The sequence below is a fragment of the Aptenodytes patagonicus genome, chromosome 24 (assembly GCF_965638725.1).
Source record: "Aptenodytes patagonicus chromosome 24, bAptPat1.pri.cur, whole genome shotgun sequence".
NCBI classification, from domain to species: Eukaryota; Metazoa; Chordata; class Aves; order Sphenisciformes; family Spheniscidae; genus Aptenodytes; species Aptenodytes patagonicus.
Window position 1 is genome coordinate 1,625,948 of NC_134972.1, and position 19,919 is coordinate 1,645,866.

The 19,919-nt window shown below is 40.1% G+C and overlaps 1 protein-coding gene across 2 annotated transcripts in view; it reads right to left on the reverse strand.

The window, feature by feature from the left end:
• The window catches only part of DOCK5 (dedicator of cytokinesis 5), a 71,183-nt gene that overhangs the window by 15,810 nt on the left and 35,454 nt on the right, over positions 1-19,919 (reverse strand). For both annotated transcript variants that reach the window (XM_076359044.1, XM_076359045.1), the window contains 18 exons: positions 19,343-19,441; positions 16,524-16,618; positions 15,374-15,452; positions 14,726-14,826; positions 13,576-13,634; positions 12,922-13,076; positions 11,198-11,283; positions 10,485-10,641; positions 9,948-9,988; positions 9,745-9,835; positions 8,736-8,855; positions 7,852-7,941; positions 6,948-7,052; positions 5,471-5,612; positions 2,989-3,070; positions 2,701-2,785; positions 1,832-1,918; positions 1,181-1,357 (listed from right to left, as the gene is read on the reverse strand). In XM_076359044.1, the coding sequence (XP_076215159.1) occupies positions 1,181-1,357; positions 1,832-1,918; positions 2,701-2,785; positions 2,989-3,070; positions 5,471-5,612; positions 6,948-7,052; positions 7,852-7,941; positions 8,736-8,855; positions 9,745-9,835; positions 9,948-9,988; positions 10,485-10,641; positions 11,198-11,283; positions 12,922-13,076; positions 13,576-13,634; positions 14,726-14,826; positions 15,374-15,452; positions 16,524-16,618; positions 19,343-19,441 (1,851 nt within the window). The remainder of the gene's footprint in view (positions 1-1,180; positions 1,358-1,831; positions 1,919-2,700; positions 2,786-2,988; positions 3,071-5,470; positions 5,613-6,947; positions 7,053-7,851; positions 7,942-8,735; positions 8,856-9,744; positions 9,836-9,947; positions 9,989-10,484; positions 10,642-11,197; positions 11,284-12,921; positions 13,077-13,575; positions 13,635-14,725; positions 14,827-15,373; positions 15,453-16,523; positions 16,619-19,342; positions 19,442-19,919) is intronic.

Sequence of the window (19,919 nt, forward strand, 5' to 3'; positions counted from 1 at the left end):
CAAGTGTTTATAGGCCTAGTGGTATGACTCTGAAAAAGGCTGATGTCAAGAGGAGGTTAGCCTGTGAAAGGACTGCCGGGTAGGTCCCAGTGGATTTTTCTCGAAAGTGTTTAATTATTGCAAGAAGAAAGCGCATGTTAAAAATGCAGACTTTGGCTTTTGGCTACAATGAAACAATTAAAACTCAAGATTTTAGCCGCCCACAAAAGCCAAATGTTCTGTACTGATCTTCAGCTGAAATAGGAAAATATGAACCAGAAATGAGTATTTCCAGATGTGGTTACAGATACTTTGTGTTTCCTAGTTTTAACTGCTTTCCCACTTTCGTAATTCTAAACTTCATGTCAACCTTAATTCATAAAATGGGAGGATTTAGGGCCAAATTCAGCCCTGGCAAAGTATGCGACTCCTCTGGAATCAGCAGAGTTAGACCCCAGATAAATCAGACCCTCTCCCATTTAACTTTTGCACTTCATTTCACATGACTGGAACACATCTGAGAAGAATTAAATGTGTTTTAACACCATCCATGCAGTTTATGGAAATAAGCAATATATTCTGTGCTGGGAACACCATCATTAGATACTGGGAATAAACAGCTTAAGTTAAACATCACAACAAAGGAAGAACATACACTGTTCAACTGAAGTCAACTGAATAAACCTTGATAGGAAACACTGTTTTTTTTCCTGAAAGATATGCTCTTTGCTGCAAGACTACAGACAGATTATCTGCTGGAAAGAGAAATCCTCATTTGCCTTACCATTCTATATTAATACAATGGAGAAATGTTAGCTCTTTTGCTTTTCTTTGTTACTTGCACCCATCATTGGGCTGATCAAGCAGCTCAATGCCCCCACGAGGTACGACCATGTTATTATCACCACTGTAAATGAGGCCCAAAAGAGTTGGATCACTCATCTCTGTGGCAATGCACAGCACCAAAACTAAACACTAAAACACTAAAGATGTGGGAGTTTTCCACCTTCCAGTCTAGTGGAAATCTCTTATCTTTGTTCTTTTCTCCTCCTCTTTGAGCTCTTAACGGACAGACACAGCTACAGAATGCACTATATCTGAGTAACAGCTGAAAACTGAACTTGAATTTCCCATGTTTCAATTCAGGTCTTCAACATTGCAGAGGTCAATAGACTGAGCCACAGATAAACGTGAAAAAGACCTTTTCATAGTTGGTATATCCCCCCATGACTGCTGGGTCCACAATCCCATTCAGGAGCATAGAGAGAGGATGTACAGGAAGACTCCGGTCCCAGACATGCTGTTGGACAATGTTGCTGATTTTCTCATTGGTTAGCTCCATCGTTTCTATGGCGTTCTCCAAGGGGCTGATCTCTTCCTGATGGAAAAAGAAACAGAATTCACCTCCACTTCATTCACCTCCACTGAATATGAAGTTAAGTAACTCCTCGTATATGAACAGCAGCTCAATAGTTTCCAGCAGAGGATTTTGGACCCCCTGTGCTAACTATCTTGCCATTCAGAGATGAATGCAAGAACGATCTTATACCTTAACCTGAAGGAACAACAGTTTAGGACTTGGCTGCTGACTGTGGAGCATGTTACAGAAGTAACCGCTCTCCCAAGCATTACACAGTCAATGTAGAACGTTGCTGCCTTGGGTAGAGCTGTTTGCAGAATGGCATAAAAAGACAAGCACATCAAAGAAGATACACATTTGCTTTTATCTGAAGCAGAAGTTATTGGTGTGCCACATCCAACAGTGGAAGGACTAGTAGTCCTAACTGTCGCAAGACTCTTTACTCCACCAAAGATTGGAGGGGATGAGACCCAGCTCATATGCAGAACCCACCGTTGTAATCTGTTTGACTTCAAACCACTTGAGGATGCCTGGAAATGAATACGCTGTCGTGTAGGTTGTCCTTTCTATCCACATATTCTAGTTAGAGAAGGAAAAAATTCCAAGATGTAAGGAAAATATTGGTCTTGCAATTCAATTCTCTTCTGTGGTAGAGCACGGAACCAGGCTTTAAGCACTAGCTGGCATGACTTACACAATGACTTTCACCTTCACTAACTGGGACAGAAACCAGTGTTTTTGGCAACAAATACCATGTCTACTATTTAAATGGTATCAACATTAGTGGCAGTAGGCTGTTATCCTTCATGTGGACCACTATTAGCAGGACTGCAATTATGGCATATTTAGCCAGTTATATGCAACTTGCTCAACCACTACACATGAGCAACAGTATGTCTCACAGGCAGCAAGGAAACATGCTGTAACACTACATCCAAGGCTCACTCTCCACTGCAAATCTTAAAAGTTGGCCTGAAGTTGAACTGATCCTTCATGGTTAGAGGCTGGCCTCCTTAAGGACAGCTACATCATCCACAGTCTACCAGACACACAGCTGCACTCTGTAGGAAGCTGCGGTTAGACAGCACAATATTCATGGATTCTAGATCAAGGATTTTGAGCGTTACAACTTCAGCTACAGAGCCCCTTGACATTATCACATTTGGCTATACGTAAAGGTTGCAATGCGAAGAATTTGCTTCTCCTACATTTTAATAGCAAAACTCCATTGCCACAGGTGGAGGAAAAAAAATTGTAACAGTGCTGTTCAAAATGCCAGCAACAAAATAAATAAATGCATAGAACCATTTTCTCATAGCACAGACACCCAAGCCAGCTGGCATCAAAAGAAAAGGACTCACAGCAAACTCGTTGTCTGGGTCTTTTTCTCCTTTCCTGACTGGTCGGGAGTGCGTGAACTGCTGTACCTCGTTTGCTCTATAGTAGCTAGAAAGAAGCAGAGTAAATGGTGAGTTTTATCACCTCCCATCCTCCTTACAGAAACATTCTTCTGTTTCCTCTCAAAACCAACCACATTTAAACTGGACTGTGAAACAAATTTACACGAGACACAAAGGCACTCCACCTTGTGCCTAGGCTAGTTGAGAAAAATATAGAGGAAATGTTGAGGGAAAAGGAAAAGAAATTACTTTAAGATCTGTTCAGGAACAGGTTTATCTTTATAATTAAGTGGCAGGTTCATCACAGGCTTTACAATAAAGCACTGCACATCTGAGCAGCTATAGTTAAGGATGAAAAACTATGAATCCTTCTGGGAAAACAGGAGAGGGAGAGGAATACCCTTCCCGTTCTCATCAAATGTCAGACTTCTCAACAATTCCCTGTGCTCTTGTCACGTTTGAAGAAAAATACTTAGTAGTTCATCAACCATCACAGGCATTATATTGTTTCTTGTAGTTTGTATGCTACTCATGAACTAAAAGCCCAAAAAGATAAGGGCTGTACTAATTACTTCCAACTATTGAAATTCCCTGCTGAAATGCTTGGGAAGCCTGGGTGCTACCGATTTCTACTTTGGGGACAGGAAAACAAGATTCTGCACTAGGTTCTGTAATGGATGCATCTGTCTCTTCTCTCCCCCCCACTGCCCCATGGTTATTTGTCAGATTCTTCCAGTACAGTGAAGCTGCCGCTCCCTCCCAATTTTTAAAGCAATAAAGCTAACTGAAGAAAGTAGGCTGGTTTTAGTCAGTGAATATCTACTTCATCTTCAGCTTGTGCACCTGTGAACCATGACAGAAATTAAAAAGTTAGTAATAGTATCCCCAAGCACAACAGCTTACAATGTTGTTCCTCCAGAGTTCTAAGGACTGTATTGAAGGCTTTACCAAAGTAAAAACCTGTATGGAAAAGGAAAGTATAAACAATGATTCTATGAATTGGACCCACATTAATAAGTTATTTCTGTGAATCACCTGCCAATTGCACTCTGAAGAGGCAATGTTTTACTGGTGGGTAGGGTAGCCCCATACATCCTTTTATTTCACTGAGGGTAGTTCTAAACAGTATTTGGAAAGCAAAGGCAAGGTTATTCCGCCCGCACTGAAGAGCCAGATGGATACTAGCCAAATCTGAACCCAAAACCGCATAGCCACATTAGATCAAGCACTGAGCCCAAGCTAATATATTCTCTCTCTCAGGAGAGCTTATTAGCTTGGGCTTCATGCCATGCTAAGTATGCTATACAGCTTCTAGTTCAGAACTGGTGGAAGACTAGCCTGTTTAACCGTGTAGGCATTCCCCGAGACTGTGTACAGCTCACTTAATATCTCCAGCACATTATTATGAAACAACCAAAGGAAGAACAAGGCATTTTATCATAAAAGAGTGAGGAAGCAGATTCTAAGCAAAAGTAAAAAAGAGCCTGAGACAACGGAGGTTAAAAAAGCATGAAATTAAAACAGACTACAGAACCATCAACCCCTGCCTAACACAACAGTGATTTGGGCACTCAAACTCCTCATCTTTTCAGAAGGTGTTTGTAAGAGTCCGAGAAGAACCTGTACCAAATCCAAGCTATGCAGCTGCTCCCCTTTACAATGGGGCTATGCCAAAGACCCGGAACCAAACACCCCCAAACTTTTGGAAGAGTTCAGATCTGTATCCAAATTTTGCAGTTCAGGTTCATCTTGAGCCAAAAACATTAGAACAAACACAAACAGATGCAAAGGAAGTAGCTGAAACAAAGCAGCAATAGAGGAGGCATTTTTTGATACCAAGTTTGGTCTTGAATGAATTTTAATTTCCTATGTGGATTTAGTGCTTGGCAGGCTTATTGCAAAGGAAGCATCTGGTATCACTGCTTGAGTTGTGCCTTTGTACACAGACTTTTAAGGCCAAAAATGGACCATCAGATTCTCTAGTCTGGCCTGTATAACACAGGCCAGAAGCCCAGTAACTTGGTTTTTACTGATGTACATCTTCCAGGAGCACATCTGCTATTGACTGGAAGTCACAAACAAGAATCTGAAGCATCTTCACTAGGCTGCACTTAGTCATGCTCACAATTAAAAGAGGATCTTAAGCATAGTGGTGTGCTGTGTCACACAGTTTGGAGTTCCACCAGCATAAAGAATAAATAAATTTAAAAAAAAAAAAAGGGAAGGGCTGTTCACCCAACAACTTTCATCATCACTTCACACTTCTTACAAAGTGACTTCTAGGGGAAAAAACCAAAAGCCAGCCACTTCATAAATGCTAGTTAACTGCAAGCAAGAAGAGAGCATACTTCCACTTTCTTTATATCCCACTTTCACTGCCTATATTTTACCTCTTTCACCTAGAAATACCAAACTGGATCACATATATACTACAGCAGCCAGCACCACCTGCCTGAGAAGAAGGCATAAGAAATCCTGACCTGCAATCTGTTAAGGTTTCATCCTAACAGCAACTCGTTTAACTCTGACAATATCAAGCTGTCTCTCTTATTCAACATGTTTAAGTTCACTATTGCAATTCTGGATAGTCTTATTTTCATGCCCAGTGTCTGCCTTCAAAGTCCCCCTGGAGTAATAAGTTCCTTCCTTATTATTGTTGTTTATGAATTATCTTATTCTAGGAAAGAGGCAGATCTTGAATGTGCCAAAACGTATTAGAACCAAAAGATACACTGTTTAGGAGAAGACTTGATCTCTTCTCCTGGAGGGGCAGTGCTGGTCATCTTCTCAGCACTAGGAAACTGGGTCAATAGCTTCAGGTTGAAGTCCTCCCTTCGTTCATACTCTTTGCCACGGTAGATAAAAATTTTATTCTGTGGGTAGCAGAAGAAAAAAAGAATTAACACTAAACAAAGCAATGAGAAAGAGCTTTCCAAACATACACAGAGTAGTCTCAGAGATCTAGTTTATCTGAAGGGTTGTCTCCTAGCTTAACAGACAGTCAGAACACGCGAGAGAAGAAACACAGGCTGGAGTGACAACACAGCAACTCTCAGGAGCAAGGCCCTGCAATGGCATCCTCATATTTGTCTAGAAAATTCGTTGTTCCACATACGAGTGTTACTGGACACGTTCATGCTTTCTAGCACTCTAAGAACTCACACATTCAACACATGAAATCTCAGTCAGGGGACTGATTTTAAGTAAGAGAAAATGTGTCCCAAAAAGTTCTTTAATGCAGGGAACTGCATGCTCCCTGCCAGACCACCTATGGTATGAGCTAACTGAGGGATCTCTCTATGCACAAAGACACAAGTTTTACCTCTGTTCCATTCCTGACTCTCTTCAGCTACCATTAACAAAATGGCCAGCTACAGCAGTTTTGTGCTACACACTTAACAGTAGACCATGGCCAATTATTTTTCCAAACTGGCCACCAAGCAGTGGTGGCTTCTGGAAGGGATGCATTCAAAAACATGACCTGGAGGTGAAAGCCTTCTATGCCATCCAGTTCCACAGTCCTAAGTTAACAATTTTCTTTTTTATTAAGCTTGGCTTCCATTTATGGCCAGCAATTTCAAACAACTCCAGTCTGAAAATGTAAGTGGTCCTTGATTTTAAATAATAGTTGGGAATATTTTCTAGTACGCTGCTTCCTGCCCATCTGACTCACTTTGGCTAGATTCTTGTATTACAGCTAGCATAGACCCAGCAATACTTAGCAGCAATCTCAAACAGGAAGCATCTTTGCATTTTAATTCTTCTGCGTGGGACAGACTCTCACTAATGTGCTTGAGCATTGAAATGATCCATGTCCTGAAAATTAGGTTGATTCAGGCTGAAAAGCAATGGGATAAATTCTTTACAAGCTGAACGTTTTCTAATGGCAACAATCATATTTCTGAGGAAGCGTATAGGGCACAAATACAAAAGGTAGATTCTGTTTAAGTCCTTATAAGAGCATACCAATCATCTAACAAACCCCATTGCAACACACTAACTATTAAAGCTGTTAACACAAAAAACCTGGTCTCTTACTTGTCTCTTTTTATATGCTGAAATGTTCTGAAATACTTAAGGGATTTAGATCTCTCAGTGTCATTCAAAGGAAAAGGAGTTTGGCATCTGAATTTTCTTGGAAGCTCTGCAAAAGTTATGACTTTTAGGGTACCCACCACTCCAGAACTTGAGTGCTGAAGAATTCTTACCCGGAGGAAAGAGGGGAAACCCTGACCATAGTATCCAACAGCAAAGTACTCTGGTTGAGGTCTCATTGCCTTCATAATATTCTCATAAAAAGTAGCTCGTTTTTTCTGAAAAAGAAAAAGTCACCAGCATTTTCACTTTGGAGTATTCAAGGACACTGCCAGACTGTAGCTCACATTCCCAGTGACAATTCCTGATCTATTAGTTCTCCCCTACAGAATACTTCTTACAATTGTTTTTTTGATACAGTATCTCATACTTATCCATTTACTTGGCTAAATATTTGGTTTGTCTGGGCCAGAATCAACTTCATTTCCTGGTTTGCAGACATGAGAACAATGCCATGTTTTTTAGGATTCCAGGAGGATACCTGAAATCCTTAACTATTGCAACACAAATTAAAAATAAATATATTCTGAAACTGAGCAGACACAAATGGTGACAAATGTCAGAGAACTGGCAGAACTAAAACTGGGCAGATGATTCTCATATGAAAGAACATAAAGACCATCTGGTTACATCTTTAACCACTAAAAAACATAATTCAGAACCAAGATGATTCTATAGTTCTGTGTTCATACACAGCAGTTTTATCACAGGAATAACAAGGTGATGAGATTTATGGAGCCTGAAGAATACACCATGCAAATGTTACCGTATTCGATTAGCACTAAGAATGCTAAACATCTGCACACGATATTGTCATGCTAATTACAAGGTCAAAACCACACACTTCAAAAGAAATTATGCAAACATTCTTCTAATATTAAGCTTTACAAAACCATGGGGGTTATGTTGGTTTGTTTGTCTTTAACATAAATGTATTTTGGGCTTATCCAGCTCAGCAATATTAATTTAAGCAGTCAACAGCCTGCTGAAAATGGAGGAGAAAAAAAAAAGTCTTACCAGGAGATTACCAAGTCCCTCATAATCAAAGACCTTGTTTTCATACATATCAGCCAACTCTTTGCTTAGTTGAATGGCTTTTTCCCACATCTCCATGGAGGGTGAAGGGAGGCAGGTGGGGGAAGAAGAGCACAAGCAAAATAAAAGACTCAGTTAAAAGCATTCATTACCACAGATAGGTAAACAAGAAATTCAGCTGATTTTAATTCAGGCAATACTTTAATGCACTGCCAACTTTCCCTTAGACTCCATGCTGTACATTTTTTGCAATAATTACTATAGTCACACAGGCTCTTTTGATTTGTAGATCTGAAAGTGATTTACAAAGCAAGGTTTCTATTGTTACTCCTGATAGAGAAAACTGAGCCACAAAGAGGTGGAAGGACATGTCTAAGCAGCAAACAAGAGAAGCCCAAGTGGTCTCCTCCTACACTAATACTTCATCCCCTGCATCAGGCTTCCTTGGGTTTGTCTCATTTAGCCCTGGTAGAACCGTCTATCCAAAGTGCAACGAACACAAGTTCAGCATCAGCCAGACAAGCCATACTTACTGCAATACAAAAACCTGACAAAAGCCATTACCCAGAAAAAGAAAGGAAAACACCTTTAGTTTTCTCATCTACCCAGTATCTTGAACAGGGTTAGTTTTTCAGATGCTCTTCGACTAACAAGGAAATAGAAGGATTCAAATATCACCAGGACAAATACATACCCTGCTCATGCCAGTACTGTGGTTTCTATTAAAAAGCCAGGCCTAAGCATCAAAGGCCTATTATGGAATCACGTCTGCTTTTAAGAGAAGTTGTTTTAACAACTTCTGCCAGCTACATTCACCAAGCCAAGTATTTACCAGTGAACTGTAGGAATGCTGCAGAGACACTCACTTTGCCCCTGTCAAAGAAGGAGATAATTTCTTGGTAGAGCTTTTCCTTGAGTTCCTGTTGTGAATAGACGTAGTAGCTGTCCCTCTGCAGGAGATGAGGGACACATGGCTTCTCTGACCACTAGTACAGAGGAAAAAAAGGCAAAGTTGAAAGAACTGGAACGTTTTCAGATTAACAAATCCCTACAATGGATAGACTTGCCTTCTGCAGGGATACATTCAAGACAAATCCATTATCAATGCAAAGGGAGAGTGATATACGCTGAGCTGGCTGACTAACGTAAACTAGGAATGCACACACAAACACTGCATCTCAGCAGCATGGTTAGAATAACAAGTAGCCAGTATGCAGTAACTTCTTAAACCACTCCAGCCAGCTGCTCAGAAAAACATCTGATTATGCTCTCTCACTACACATATAAGCAGCCAGAAAGCTTCAGGTTTTTTCCTACATTAAAAGTTCATTTCAAATCAGTTTAAGGCTTCTTCTGAACTTGTACAGTTTTTTTAGTCATATTTAAAAATCACTTTAAAATGTTAATACAAGTTTAATTATATCTGCAAAACTGGTGTGATTTTTTGCTTAAGGTCTTATGCTGAGACACTAAGTGAATGTGTATGCTTTATTAATCTGTGGAAGAAATGAAGAGGTTGACTTAAATCCAAATTAAGATGGCTTAGGCTAATGCATTTTACACTGTTCATGCAGAAGTGAAAAAAACTGTACTATGACCCTGAACATGGACATTTTCTCCCAGCTCACTATAGCACTCTGTTTCACCAAGAGTGTGTAACAAATTGATGCTAATAACATTTTTGCTTTCATCCATTTAGCTGCTGTGCAATTTGCAAAATTGTGAAGCTCCTTAATGACCACTAGAACCTAGGTAATGCAAAGTCACATTAAAAAAAAAGAGAAAAAAAAAGTGAATTGCTTATTCTGAGCTGTTTGCACTTCATTTAAAACCATACCCTGACAGTGCAAACTAAAATTGGCTTTAGTGTAATACCTGGAGCAGTTCTGCATGGAGGAGGAGAGTGTATGCGGCCTCTGTGAAGTTCTCACAGTCTGTGTGCAGGTCCCGGAGTTTATATAGATACCTAAACAAACGAAAAGCAACTGTTACTTGATGTGAAGGACTCCTGTATCAGTGTACAGAACACCAAGAGAAATAAAGGCTTCTATAAAGGTTTATGGAGGGAAGCAGCCTACCTGATATAAATGTCCTCTCGTTTCTTCTCCTTATAAAAATTCTGCCAAGAATAGAAAAAAAGTCAATCTTTTACAATGTAAAGCACCATGGATTTGCATAATCATCTCTAGACAAGTAACTTAAGCATCAGTTTTAGATATTTCAAAGATCTTTGCTGTCATTTTGCCTACTTAGGTGCATATATCCCTGCAACCATCCCTTTAACATAAGGTGGGGCTACCATCACCTCTAGAAAAGGGGTAAGTCAAAGAGAGAAAGTGATGGTTTCCCAAACCATCAGCTAGCCATCTTTCCTGCCTGTATTTCAGAGCTTCAGATTACAACATAGACAAAGACCAGCCACGTGAGTTGATTTTGGACTGTACATCTTTCTACATTTTATAGCTGCCAATGGCTGGTAGCCTGATTTAGGCCCATCATTAACCAGAAATGGCATAAAGAATTACTTAAAATCCTACAGAAAAAAAATCCTTCAGAAACCACGGAAGCCAGGTCAGTAAAAGAGCACCCGTATCCAAATCCAGCCTTCCCCATACCAGCACATTGACAGTGCAGCTCATGCGGTTCTCCTTGCTTTCATCATGCATGATTGTCCTGTAGTCCAGCAGGTTCTCTAGCAGGCTGCTGACCAGCAAAGCAAACACTTCTCCAGAAGTAGACAGATATTTATGCTTCCGACAGTGCTCCAGGAGGCTGCAGATACACCCAGAGAGACGGAAGGGAATACTCAGTTACGGTTCTGAGCGGTGGTAAGTAGAACTTCAGTGTAAATTACCCAAACAGCCACTCAGCTAACAGAGTCAAATACGTTTCCTGAACAGAGACTCTCATAGTGCAGAACAGCACAGCACACCCACAGACCTGAGACACCCAAGTCAGGCAGGTCAAAGCCTGCCTTGTTGATCAAAAACCTGGGTTCTACTCTTGGTGCTAAAAGAAGGTTCTGATTTTGCTTTAACTGTGAGCCTGCTGTTCTCAAGCTTTTCCCCTTACAAACCCCTTGCCAGTTTGGCACCTGCCTCTAGGCTTTCATCTACAAGTTTAGTTTAGGGTAGTTGTGCAAGTTGCTGCTCCAGAATAAAAGCATCATTTTAAGGCAATCAGTCTCAGAACACCTGTATAGCATTAAGATCACTGTCAACTGCACTGTCTCCCTATTAACTAGAGTAACGAATTAGGGTTTCTTTGCATTAGAAAAATAGCCAACTAAGCTGTAAAAGAGACTCTCCATGTTCTTTATAAAACTTACAGTTTCTCCAGCAAAATCTTGTACTGTTCATCCCCTCGGCCACCCTCCACTTCCTGGTCCAGCTTGGTTATCAACTCATTTTCAAACTGAAAAGGCAAAAACCCACAATCAAATAGACAGCAATTCTCAAGAGTGTGGTCTGAACATTAGTAATGCTTGTGGCTGGTGTTTCTGAACTGCCTCGCCATCAGACACTGGTTTTACAAGCCAAGCTAGGGGATGCTTTCATTGTTGAGCAGAATAAAAATGGTAAGAAGCCAAGATGACAAGATTGGAGTGAGGAAATAGAAGTCCTCCCTCTCTCATCCTACAGTCACTGGAAAGTCATGCTCTGGGGGAACGCCTCCTCTTCTCCTCCATCCATTAGCAGTTCAGTTTTGCTAGGATGAAGAAGCATCTTAGCAGCCAGCTTAGAGATGGTAATTGTCATTCACTCACCCTGAAGAAACTGAACTACTACCATCAGTTAAGGGCAAGTCACAACTCTCTGGCCATCATAAACACTTGTGACTACTAATTAAAGCAACTTCTCATGATGCAAGAACCAAGTCCTGTGTGATTAATCTGTCTCACCATGAAGATGTGCCCTGTTATGTGCAAGCAGATCAAGTACATAGTCTCAGTTATAACTGTAGCTAGTACATAAATACCACTGGAATGGAAGATCCATGCCACACACATCCTGCTTCCTTCTACCGATTCCAAAAACCCCCGAGACCCTGGGGCCAACCACACCAAAGACTGATGACCCCAAGGGAAGAAAGATCCCATATGCACACTGAAGCTGGGGTCTAAGCTGGTGTGAGGATGGTGCTTAGGGAGATGCACATCACATTTGACAACAGTCTGAAATGCCAAGGTGGCTGCCTTTTGGATGGATGGCTCCTACCCATCCCCAGGGAGAAGACTGTCTACAGCATAACTACAGTGTCCCCTGCCTGCCAGTTGAGATGTTAATGTCTGATAACCCCAGAGGAATAGCTGGAAGAATAAGTCCTTAGAAACTGCAGTGAAAACAACCTCATGGCAAAAGCAAAGCTCCTCTTTTTCCTTCCTTACTTTCTGGTGCTTTCTCAGTAGCAATAAAAGGTAACTTCTGGAGAAATTAGCACAGGGTTGGAACTAGGGATCTGAGTCCTGTTTGCTGCTCTGTCCTTCTACTTGTGTAGCCTCAAGCAAATTGTGTCTGTCCTTTGTATCACTGTTCTCCTTTCCATAATGGTGGCATCAGTATTCACAAATGTGTTGTCGAATTTGAAGTTAATGAGTCGGTATGTAAGCAACTACGTAGTCCTAACACTTCACTGTCCAGCAATTTTCTTTATAGTAACTCACATTTACAGCCAAAGATCTGCCTTGGGAGAATTTATATTATTATTATTATAAATGTAAATAGACATTACTTTTTAGAGTACTCTCTCAGGGTCCCCAAATTGCTTCACAATTTAGATGTGGGTATTCACACATCTGCAAATGCAGAAAGGTATGAAAACAGAGGAATTCATTAATTATCAAAGTCATGCAAAGGTACAGTCAGGGACAGAACTGAAGAGTCCTGACTCCTACAAACCACTTAACAATAACTTCCCAAAGTGTTTGGCACAATGCTTGTTTTGTGCGGGGTTTTTTTTTTGTTTGTTTTGTTTTTGTTCAAATGTTCTCTTCTCCTTCTTGCCCAATGCTTACTGCGGAACATCTGTACTGAAGATACCAGACTCCCTTACCATATGGAAGTTTCTGTTCCCACTGAAGTTAAACTCGCACTGCATCATATCAAAGAAGATGGGAATGGTAGCTTTCCGTAGCTCAGGCTCTGGGACCAGGGTTACCTCCAGGATTGGGCCTACCATTGCTGGAATGAATTTTATTTTGTGGGGACCTGCAAGAAAGTCAGTCAGATACATCCTAATGGCAGGATTTGGATATCCAAATGTTTAAGCACATTATTAATATAAAATAAAGACCATAAACCACAGACATTCTGCTTAGAATGCATATTTTACGTATATAATGGCTACTTAAAGTAGAAGTAACATGTTACAGCTCCAAAATCCAGGAATAGTCCAAGAAAAAAAATCGAACTAAATTGCATGCAGTGTTGCACATCACAAAGGCTCTCCGAAAATTCTACTCTTGTCCTTCCTATGGTAGAACATCCTTTATGAAGAATCTAAGAAATTACCTCAGCAGCTGACATGAGAAAAGATCAGCCTTTGCAAGCTATTCACAGAAAAAGGAAAAGAGATTTTGTGCTCTGAAACAGCTGAACCTTAAGTGTATTTTCCCCACAATAAACATGAGCAGCTTTTATAAGAAATAAAGGATTTGAAATCCAGCTTGAGAGCTTGAATAAAGATAATTCTTTAGCTGGAACTCACCCAGGTTATACCACATATCCCTTATTTTGAAGCCAATTTCTTTCCTCATGTCCCCATACCTAGAAAAAAGTATTAGAAAGAAAGAGATGAAAAAGCCCTATGCACTGAAATGACCTTTGCAAAGTTGCTGAAGAAATTTAATAGCAAAACCACAGAAATTTATTACCCTCTCCTTAAAAAAAAACCCACCACACACAAACCTGAATATGCTGGGCATTTATACCAAGGGGTCTCACAAACTATCTTCTGTATTAAGAGTCTACCAAGAAGTTCCTCAATATTACACACATTTTGTTAGATGTTCACCTCGTCTTTTTTCTTCTTTACCCTGCCCCAGCACTATTGCTCAATGCACAGAGGAAGAGAATGGCCATGTGCCATTATGGCAGAAGACTGCAGACTCCCTGAGAGCAGAATAAAGCTGCAGTCCTGCTGCTTCATGCAATGCTACCCAGAATTTTGTTGTATTTGGTGTTTTTTCCCCTAAAGCTTTAACTGCTGACATTGAGAGAATGCGAGAATATTTCATTACCAGGCTTCTTAAAGCCCTCATTACTGAAGAAAAAAGATGGCAAATATTGACTATGTATGCCCTAACAAAATTCTATGTCAAGATCTACAAATATATTTAGGCACTTGATTCCAGCTAAATGCAGAAGTAAAAGCTGTTCAGTGTCTTTGTGAATTTGGCCAAGTTACTAAAAATTACTACTTTTGGGTTGATGAATGTGTCTGAACTGCTCTCGCTTTCAAAACAGAAAAAGCAAAGACAGGGGACTAAAAAGTTGCAGGGCTTTTAGGGTTCTTGCTTACCTACCTTACATAATGGCTGAGGAATTGCATAAGGTCTTGCTTTGGGAACTACGGCAAGCCTTCTGTTACAGACCTTACAGTGGAAAGAATCTTTTGGCAAGGTGCTTAAATTGAGGTCAAACAGCTCAGGATCTGTCTGACCAGACTTAGACATCCACAGTGTAAAGACCTGACATCTGTCCCAGTCACCCCTCCTCCCTTTATCATCATTCATTAATCAAGCACTTCCATGGCATGCTTCATCTCATTCTAAGATTGTATGGGGTATGTCTGGAACAGTACAAATGAAGCTTCTTAAAAGCAAAAAGGCCTGGCAACTTTTAAAATGTAAACTCACTTCTTGATAATTTTGTTGCGTTTGGCTTGTGAGAAGTTCTCCAGCTGGAGGGATTCATGAGTGAGAAAGGCCACTGCCAAATGGAAATAGTTATTCCAGAGCTGTGGAAGAGAAACAAGTCTAAAATAGGAAAAGACAAAGGAAAAGCAACAACCAGCACAACAGAGCTACACAGCCCCAAATGCTGTAGTCTCCCAGGAAAGTGTTAACGAGGAAGCGTACCGACAGTGAGCTGGTAGATGAGTCTGTGTTCTCAGCCATAGCAGGCAAGCCAGAAGCATACAGCAACTTAAAATTTCTCACTCTTTTTAGCTTGTACTTTCCAACTGAAGGAAGTGACAGTGGGTACACCCATACAGTATTTTGTTTTTAACTAGTCAAGCACAAATCAGCAATAGTCAGCATGCTGCTCGACTTGACCTTGTAAAGCCTGCAGCAGTTGCATTTGCTTGCAACTTATTGCTGCACTAACCATAGTTCTATAATTCAGAACTGCTCTGCATTCAGCTGCTTTTCTATATAAGACTATGGACATTTTCCACGGGCATGCTCTGTATCAACAAATCTGTTAACAGTGGGATTTGTTTGTTCTTCCTGCCTTTCAGGACTGGGGTCCGTAAGAAAATCCAGAGACAATGGAACTATTACCTGGAGTTCAAAATTTGCTTGATCCAGAAAGAAACGGTTGAGTACAGAGGTAAATTGGTTCACCGCCCGGAGGAAAACCCTGGAAGAGATAAAACATCAAATAAAAGGTAGCTCTTGAAAAAAATAACATTGCAGTTCTGGGTTTACGACTCCTACATGTAAGCTCAGGAGACAAGAATAGACGCTCCCAAACAAGACAGGTATTCCTCTATAATGCTATTTCACCTCTATTCCCAGTAGAAGGACATTCAGGGAAAGTTATTCCTGTTTATGAGCAGAAGAAAATGTGACTGGAGGCAGATGAAAAACAAAACACTTTTTGGGTCATCCAATCTCTTTGACTGCAGTGTCATTCCAGATGGTAGGTTCTCTTAAGTTTAGCCTATCCTCACCACTGAAGCATTCAAACAACTTGCCACTTTCATGTCCTTCTCCACACTGCACCCCTACGACACAGTGGAGCTACGCTGTCTCCATTTTGAAGGTAACTTCCATGACTGTGCCATGCAAACAGGACTTACGTGCTTGTTGTTTCTTCATTCCATCCCCAGTTCTGTTGATACTGCCTGCGGGAACATTAAACTCACAGGCATATAGGCCCTGCTGTGTTGTGAACTGCAGATTTTGGCCATGCTTTGCTATCCAGCACAGTGGACAGATAGCGAGCCAAAGCCATTCAAATTGTACAGACTTAGCAGGAGAGACTGTCTCACACAAGGCCAAAGTCCACAGCAGAGGACAGAAGTGAACCTGGGTAGTTCTAGTTTACAGGCCAGCACACTAAACCCTAGACCATACTTGTATCCAACTCTAGCTTTATGTTTGCCACGTGATTCCCCCAGAATTGAAACCAAAAAGGCTTCTCTGATTTATGTTGCACTCTCCAGCAGATAAGTGACTGGATGAAAGACTGCATGGTTTTGATTGTGTGCCTTTGGGCAGGAGAAGAAAGATTTCCAGTTTCATCAATAGAAATGTGCAGGCACTACAATTTACTGAAATCTAATTTAAATCACCCTGAAACTGTGAAAGAAAATAAGCCTACCTAACTCCAGTGATTTGCAAGCCTGCTTGTGTGAGTCACCCTCCTTTCAGAACCAGAAAGGCTCCAAAAGCAGTAGCAAGACTTAAAATAGCAGCAACTATATACCTGCTCTGCATCATGTTCATGACCATCCAGTCAGTTGCATAAACATTTTTTCCGATCAGATCCTTAAACATAATGAATGTTTCCATCAGGAAGTCCTGTTGGAAAAATAAAAACCACAGCCCATCAGGTTGAATATGGTAGTCTTTTATCCACGTGAAAATATAGGGAAATGCAAATGTTTGCAATTGCATTGATTAACGACTGCATTGATTAGCAATCAATACACTGTACCTCCTAAGAAGGATCTCTTATTGTGTGGATATATTCCAATAACTAAGTTATTTCTGACATCTCATCCATTCAATTACAGAAGGAGAAAAAATTCCACAGAGCATGTTGATCTGTTTAATTAACTCTGTCTTTACTGTTGTAGGGAGTTCTGGTGCACAAGCTGGATTAAAAAGCAAAATCAATATTCAAGGATTTGTTTCCAAATGTCTGAATGATGACAGTGTAACAGCCCTATGCAGTATCTTCTATGAAGATGGAAATTATAATGTAGTTTCACTTTCCCAATTAGTTAAGTCTTTTCTGGTCCAGTTTAAGAAGGATAGTTAAACAGAGGTAGTCAACATGCTGTCAGACACATGGTTTAGAACATGACTGTAGAAAAGACACTTTTTGCACAAACACTGCTCCAAACAAAGCTATATCACACCTTAAGACTTGGGTAAGGCAAGGTTGAATTGTAGAATAAGAAAAAAGGAAAAGGAAAAAGAAGAGAGATGAGCAAAAGAAGGTAATATCAAGAATATTGATCTCTATATTGTGGTCTTTACAGATACAAATGCTACCTACGAGCATTTAAATGGATTCTACTCTCTACAAAGGCAGCACATTAGCATTCAACAATGGGAGGGACACAAAGAAGGTCACATGAGAAACCACCACCTTGCAAAGATCACCAGCAAAAAAAAAAAAAAAAAAAAAATCTGTTGAGCTGAACAGTTTGATCTAAAGAATTGGCAAGCGACATCGATGTAGAGAGAGAAATGGGAATTTGGTGCTGCCTCAGTAAAAATCCTTTAGGCTTTATTAAATCAGAGCTTGATGGAAAGGTTTGGACTTGACGTGGGGCACCTTGACAATATGAATTAACTTGTAACAGTCTTAAACCAACTGAGTAATGATGCAATGCCAGGGCTGAAAATACCAAAGCAAATAAAAACCAACAATAAACAACAAAAATAAAAACAATCGTTACAGTAAAACAAAATGCAGTGTTCTATTGGTATTAACAACTACTACACCACCACAAACGTGGGCTTGCTTCTGTAGATTTAAGGATTTGTAAAAATTAGATTACAAATTGTTATTTTCAATCAGTATCTGTTTAAATGATATGCAGGTAGTTTTAATGATCACCTAATTCACCCTCTTGGTATGTCTTCATATAGATGCTTTATGTATACGCACAGAAATACAAAAGAAATATACTCCTATTTGAGTCAGAAGATGCATAACTATATGGTAAAACAAGACATCTTCAACTTGCAAGTGAGCTTCAATCTGAAGCTTACATTTCAGGAAAGCTTTTAAGCACCTGTTTAACCTTATCTTGAACTTAAGGTACGACGGTCTCCTACTAGCTCAACTGCTCTTCAGGAAAAAGAAAAAAATTCTGAATTGAGGCCCACTCAACATAAAATTTCTTTCAATTCTGCCTTGAATCCACCTTTTTCTGAATCCGTCAGATGTCTTCCTAGCACCCTTCTTCCTCAGACACAGTATTTCTACATAACTGTGCTGAAAACCTTTTCACTCATTTACTTGATGAACACTAGCAGAATTCCTGAATCTACTTGATTTTGTTTTTTCTTCCTTCACAAAAAATTATTTGCGTAATATAAAAAGCAATTCTAATACTAGATGATAAGTGCTCTCTATAGACAATGCAGCCGAGTGGCCTTTTAGATGCAGAAGTGACAGAAATGTGCGTGTCCTGTAGGTGGCTACGTTGCTTAACAGATTGCAAGCAATTGCAACTGCACAGGGAAAGAGAGATCCTTTTTTTTCTTTTTTCCATCCAAAATGAATTCCAAACACCTTCTTGTGGTTTTTGATCTAGCTTCTACAGGAAGAACACAACTCCAGGCTCTTCCCCAGCCAGTATTTAAATAAGCAAGCACTTCTAAGTTGCAAAACAAGGACTATGGGGACAAAAAAGTCAGTTGCTGTGTCATGCTTCAGAGACTTGCATAAATACTGGTTTTGGTTCCGACTTGTTCTGGGCAGTCTGGGGAAACATCTGGACAGAGCTGTTAATTCTAAGGGCCTCAAAAAAAAGACCCCAAACGTAGTATTTCACCTGGTTTCATATTGAAAGTCTTTGGGGACATGAATTGTACAGAGTTTTTAACAGAGGGAACTATTTGCATCGCTGCCCACTAACGCAAGACTAAAGCATTTAATTAAACTCTAGAGGAGAAAGAATTAGAAAGAAGTAGATAAAGAGAATGGGATCACAAAGAGATACAGTGAGAGCAAGAGAGGGGAAAATGCTTTTCCTTTTCATCTTCGTTCACCTTTCTGGTTCCTGACTTTTTACTTGCACAGACTTAAATAGTCATTAAATGTGTTTTTACTCAATGGTACAAATGCTATTCTCGGGCTCTACTGTGTCAGCAACATCCACTGTGTATACCCAGCAGGGGTGATGTGAATATATCCCCAGTGGCTGTGGCATTAGGTGCCCGTAAGTCATTGCTGATGAATGCAGCATAATCACTCCAAACTGCATACAGTAACTTGAAATGACCTTTCAGAAGAAGAGTGTAATTCTTTATGGACTGAGCTAATCCCCAGCCAGGCTGACTTACAATAATGTCCTGCCTGGTTTTGAAAGTATTGATGTAATGGTTGTAATGGAAATCATCCATCTGCCTCAGGATGGCTGTCATGCAGGCCACAAAAATACCCTAGAATAGGAAAAACAAAACATTTCATTATTTTCCTATATTAAGCACTGTAAGTTCGAAGTGTGGCATATGCTTTCAGAGTTCTGCCTAATCAAGTTATCACTGATCACAATCCTGCTCACCTATGTCCTGACATCAGTCTGTGTGACTGTTTAGTCCTCCTCCCCAAACCAGTCAAGACTTCCTCAATTTCAAGTATGAAGTCTGCGTATAGCTTGCTTTCTCCCCCGGATCACAGTTTGCAAGAAAAACACATCCTCAAAACAACGGAATATATATATGTATACGAATCACTTCGTTGTATCTTAAAGGTCTTTTCCAACCTAAATAATTCTATGATTTTCAAATTTATTATGGCCAACTGTAATTCTCACAGCTGACATATTGGTAATCGCATTAACTTGAATTAGTTATCAAAAATAAGCTATTGCTATATATGCCCAGCTCTTGATTTTCCCATCCTTCTGTACATGGTAAA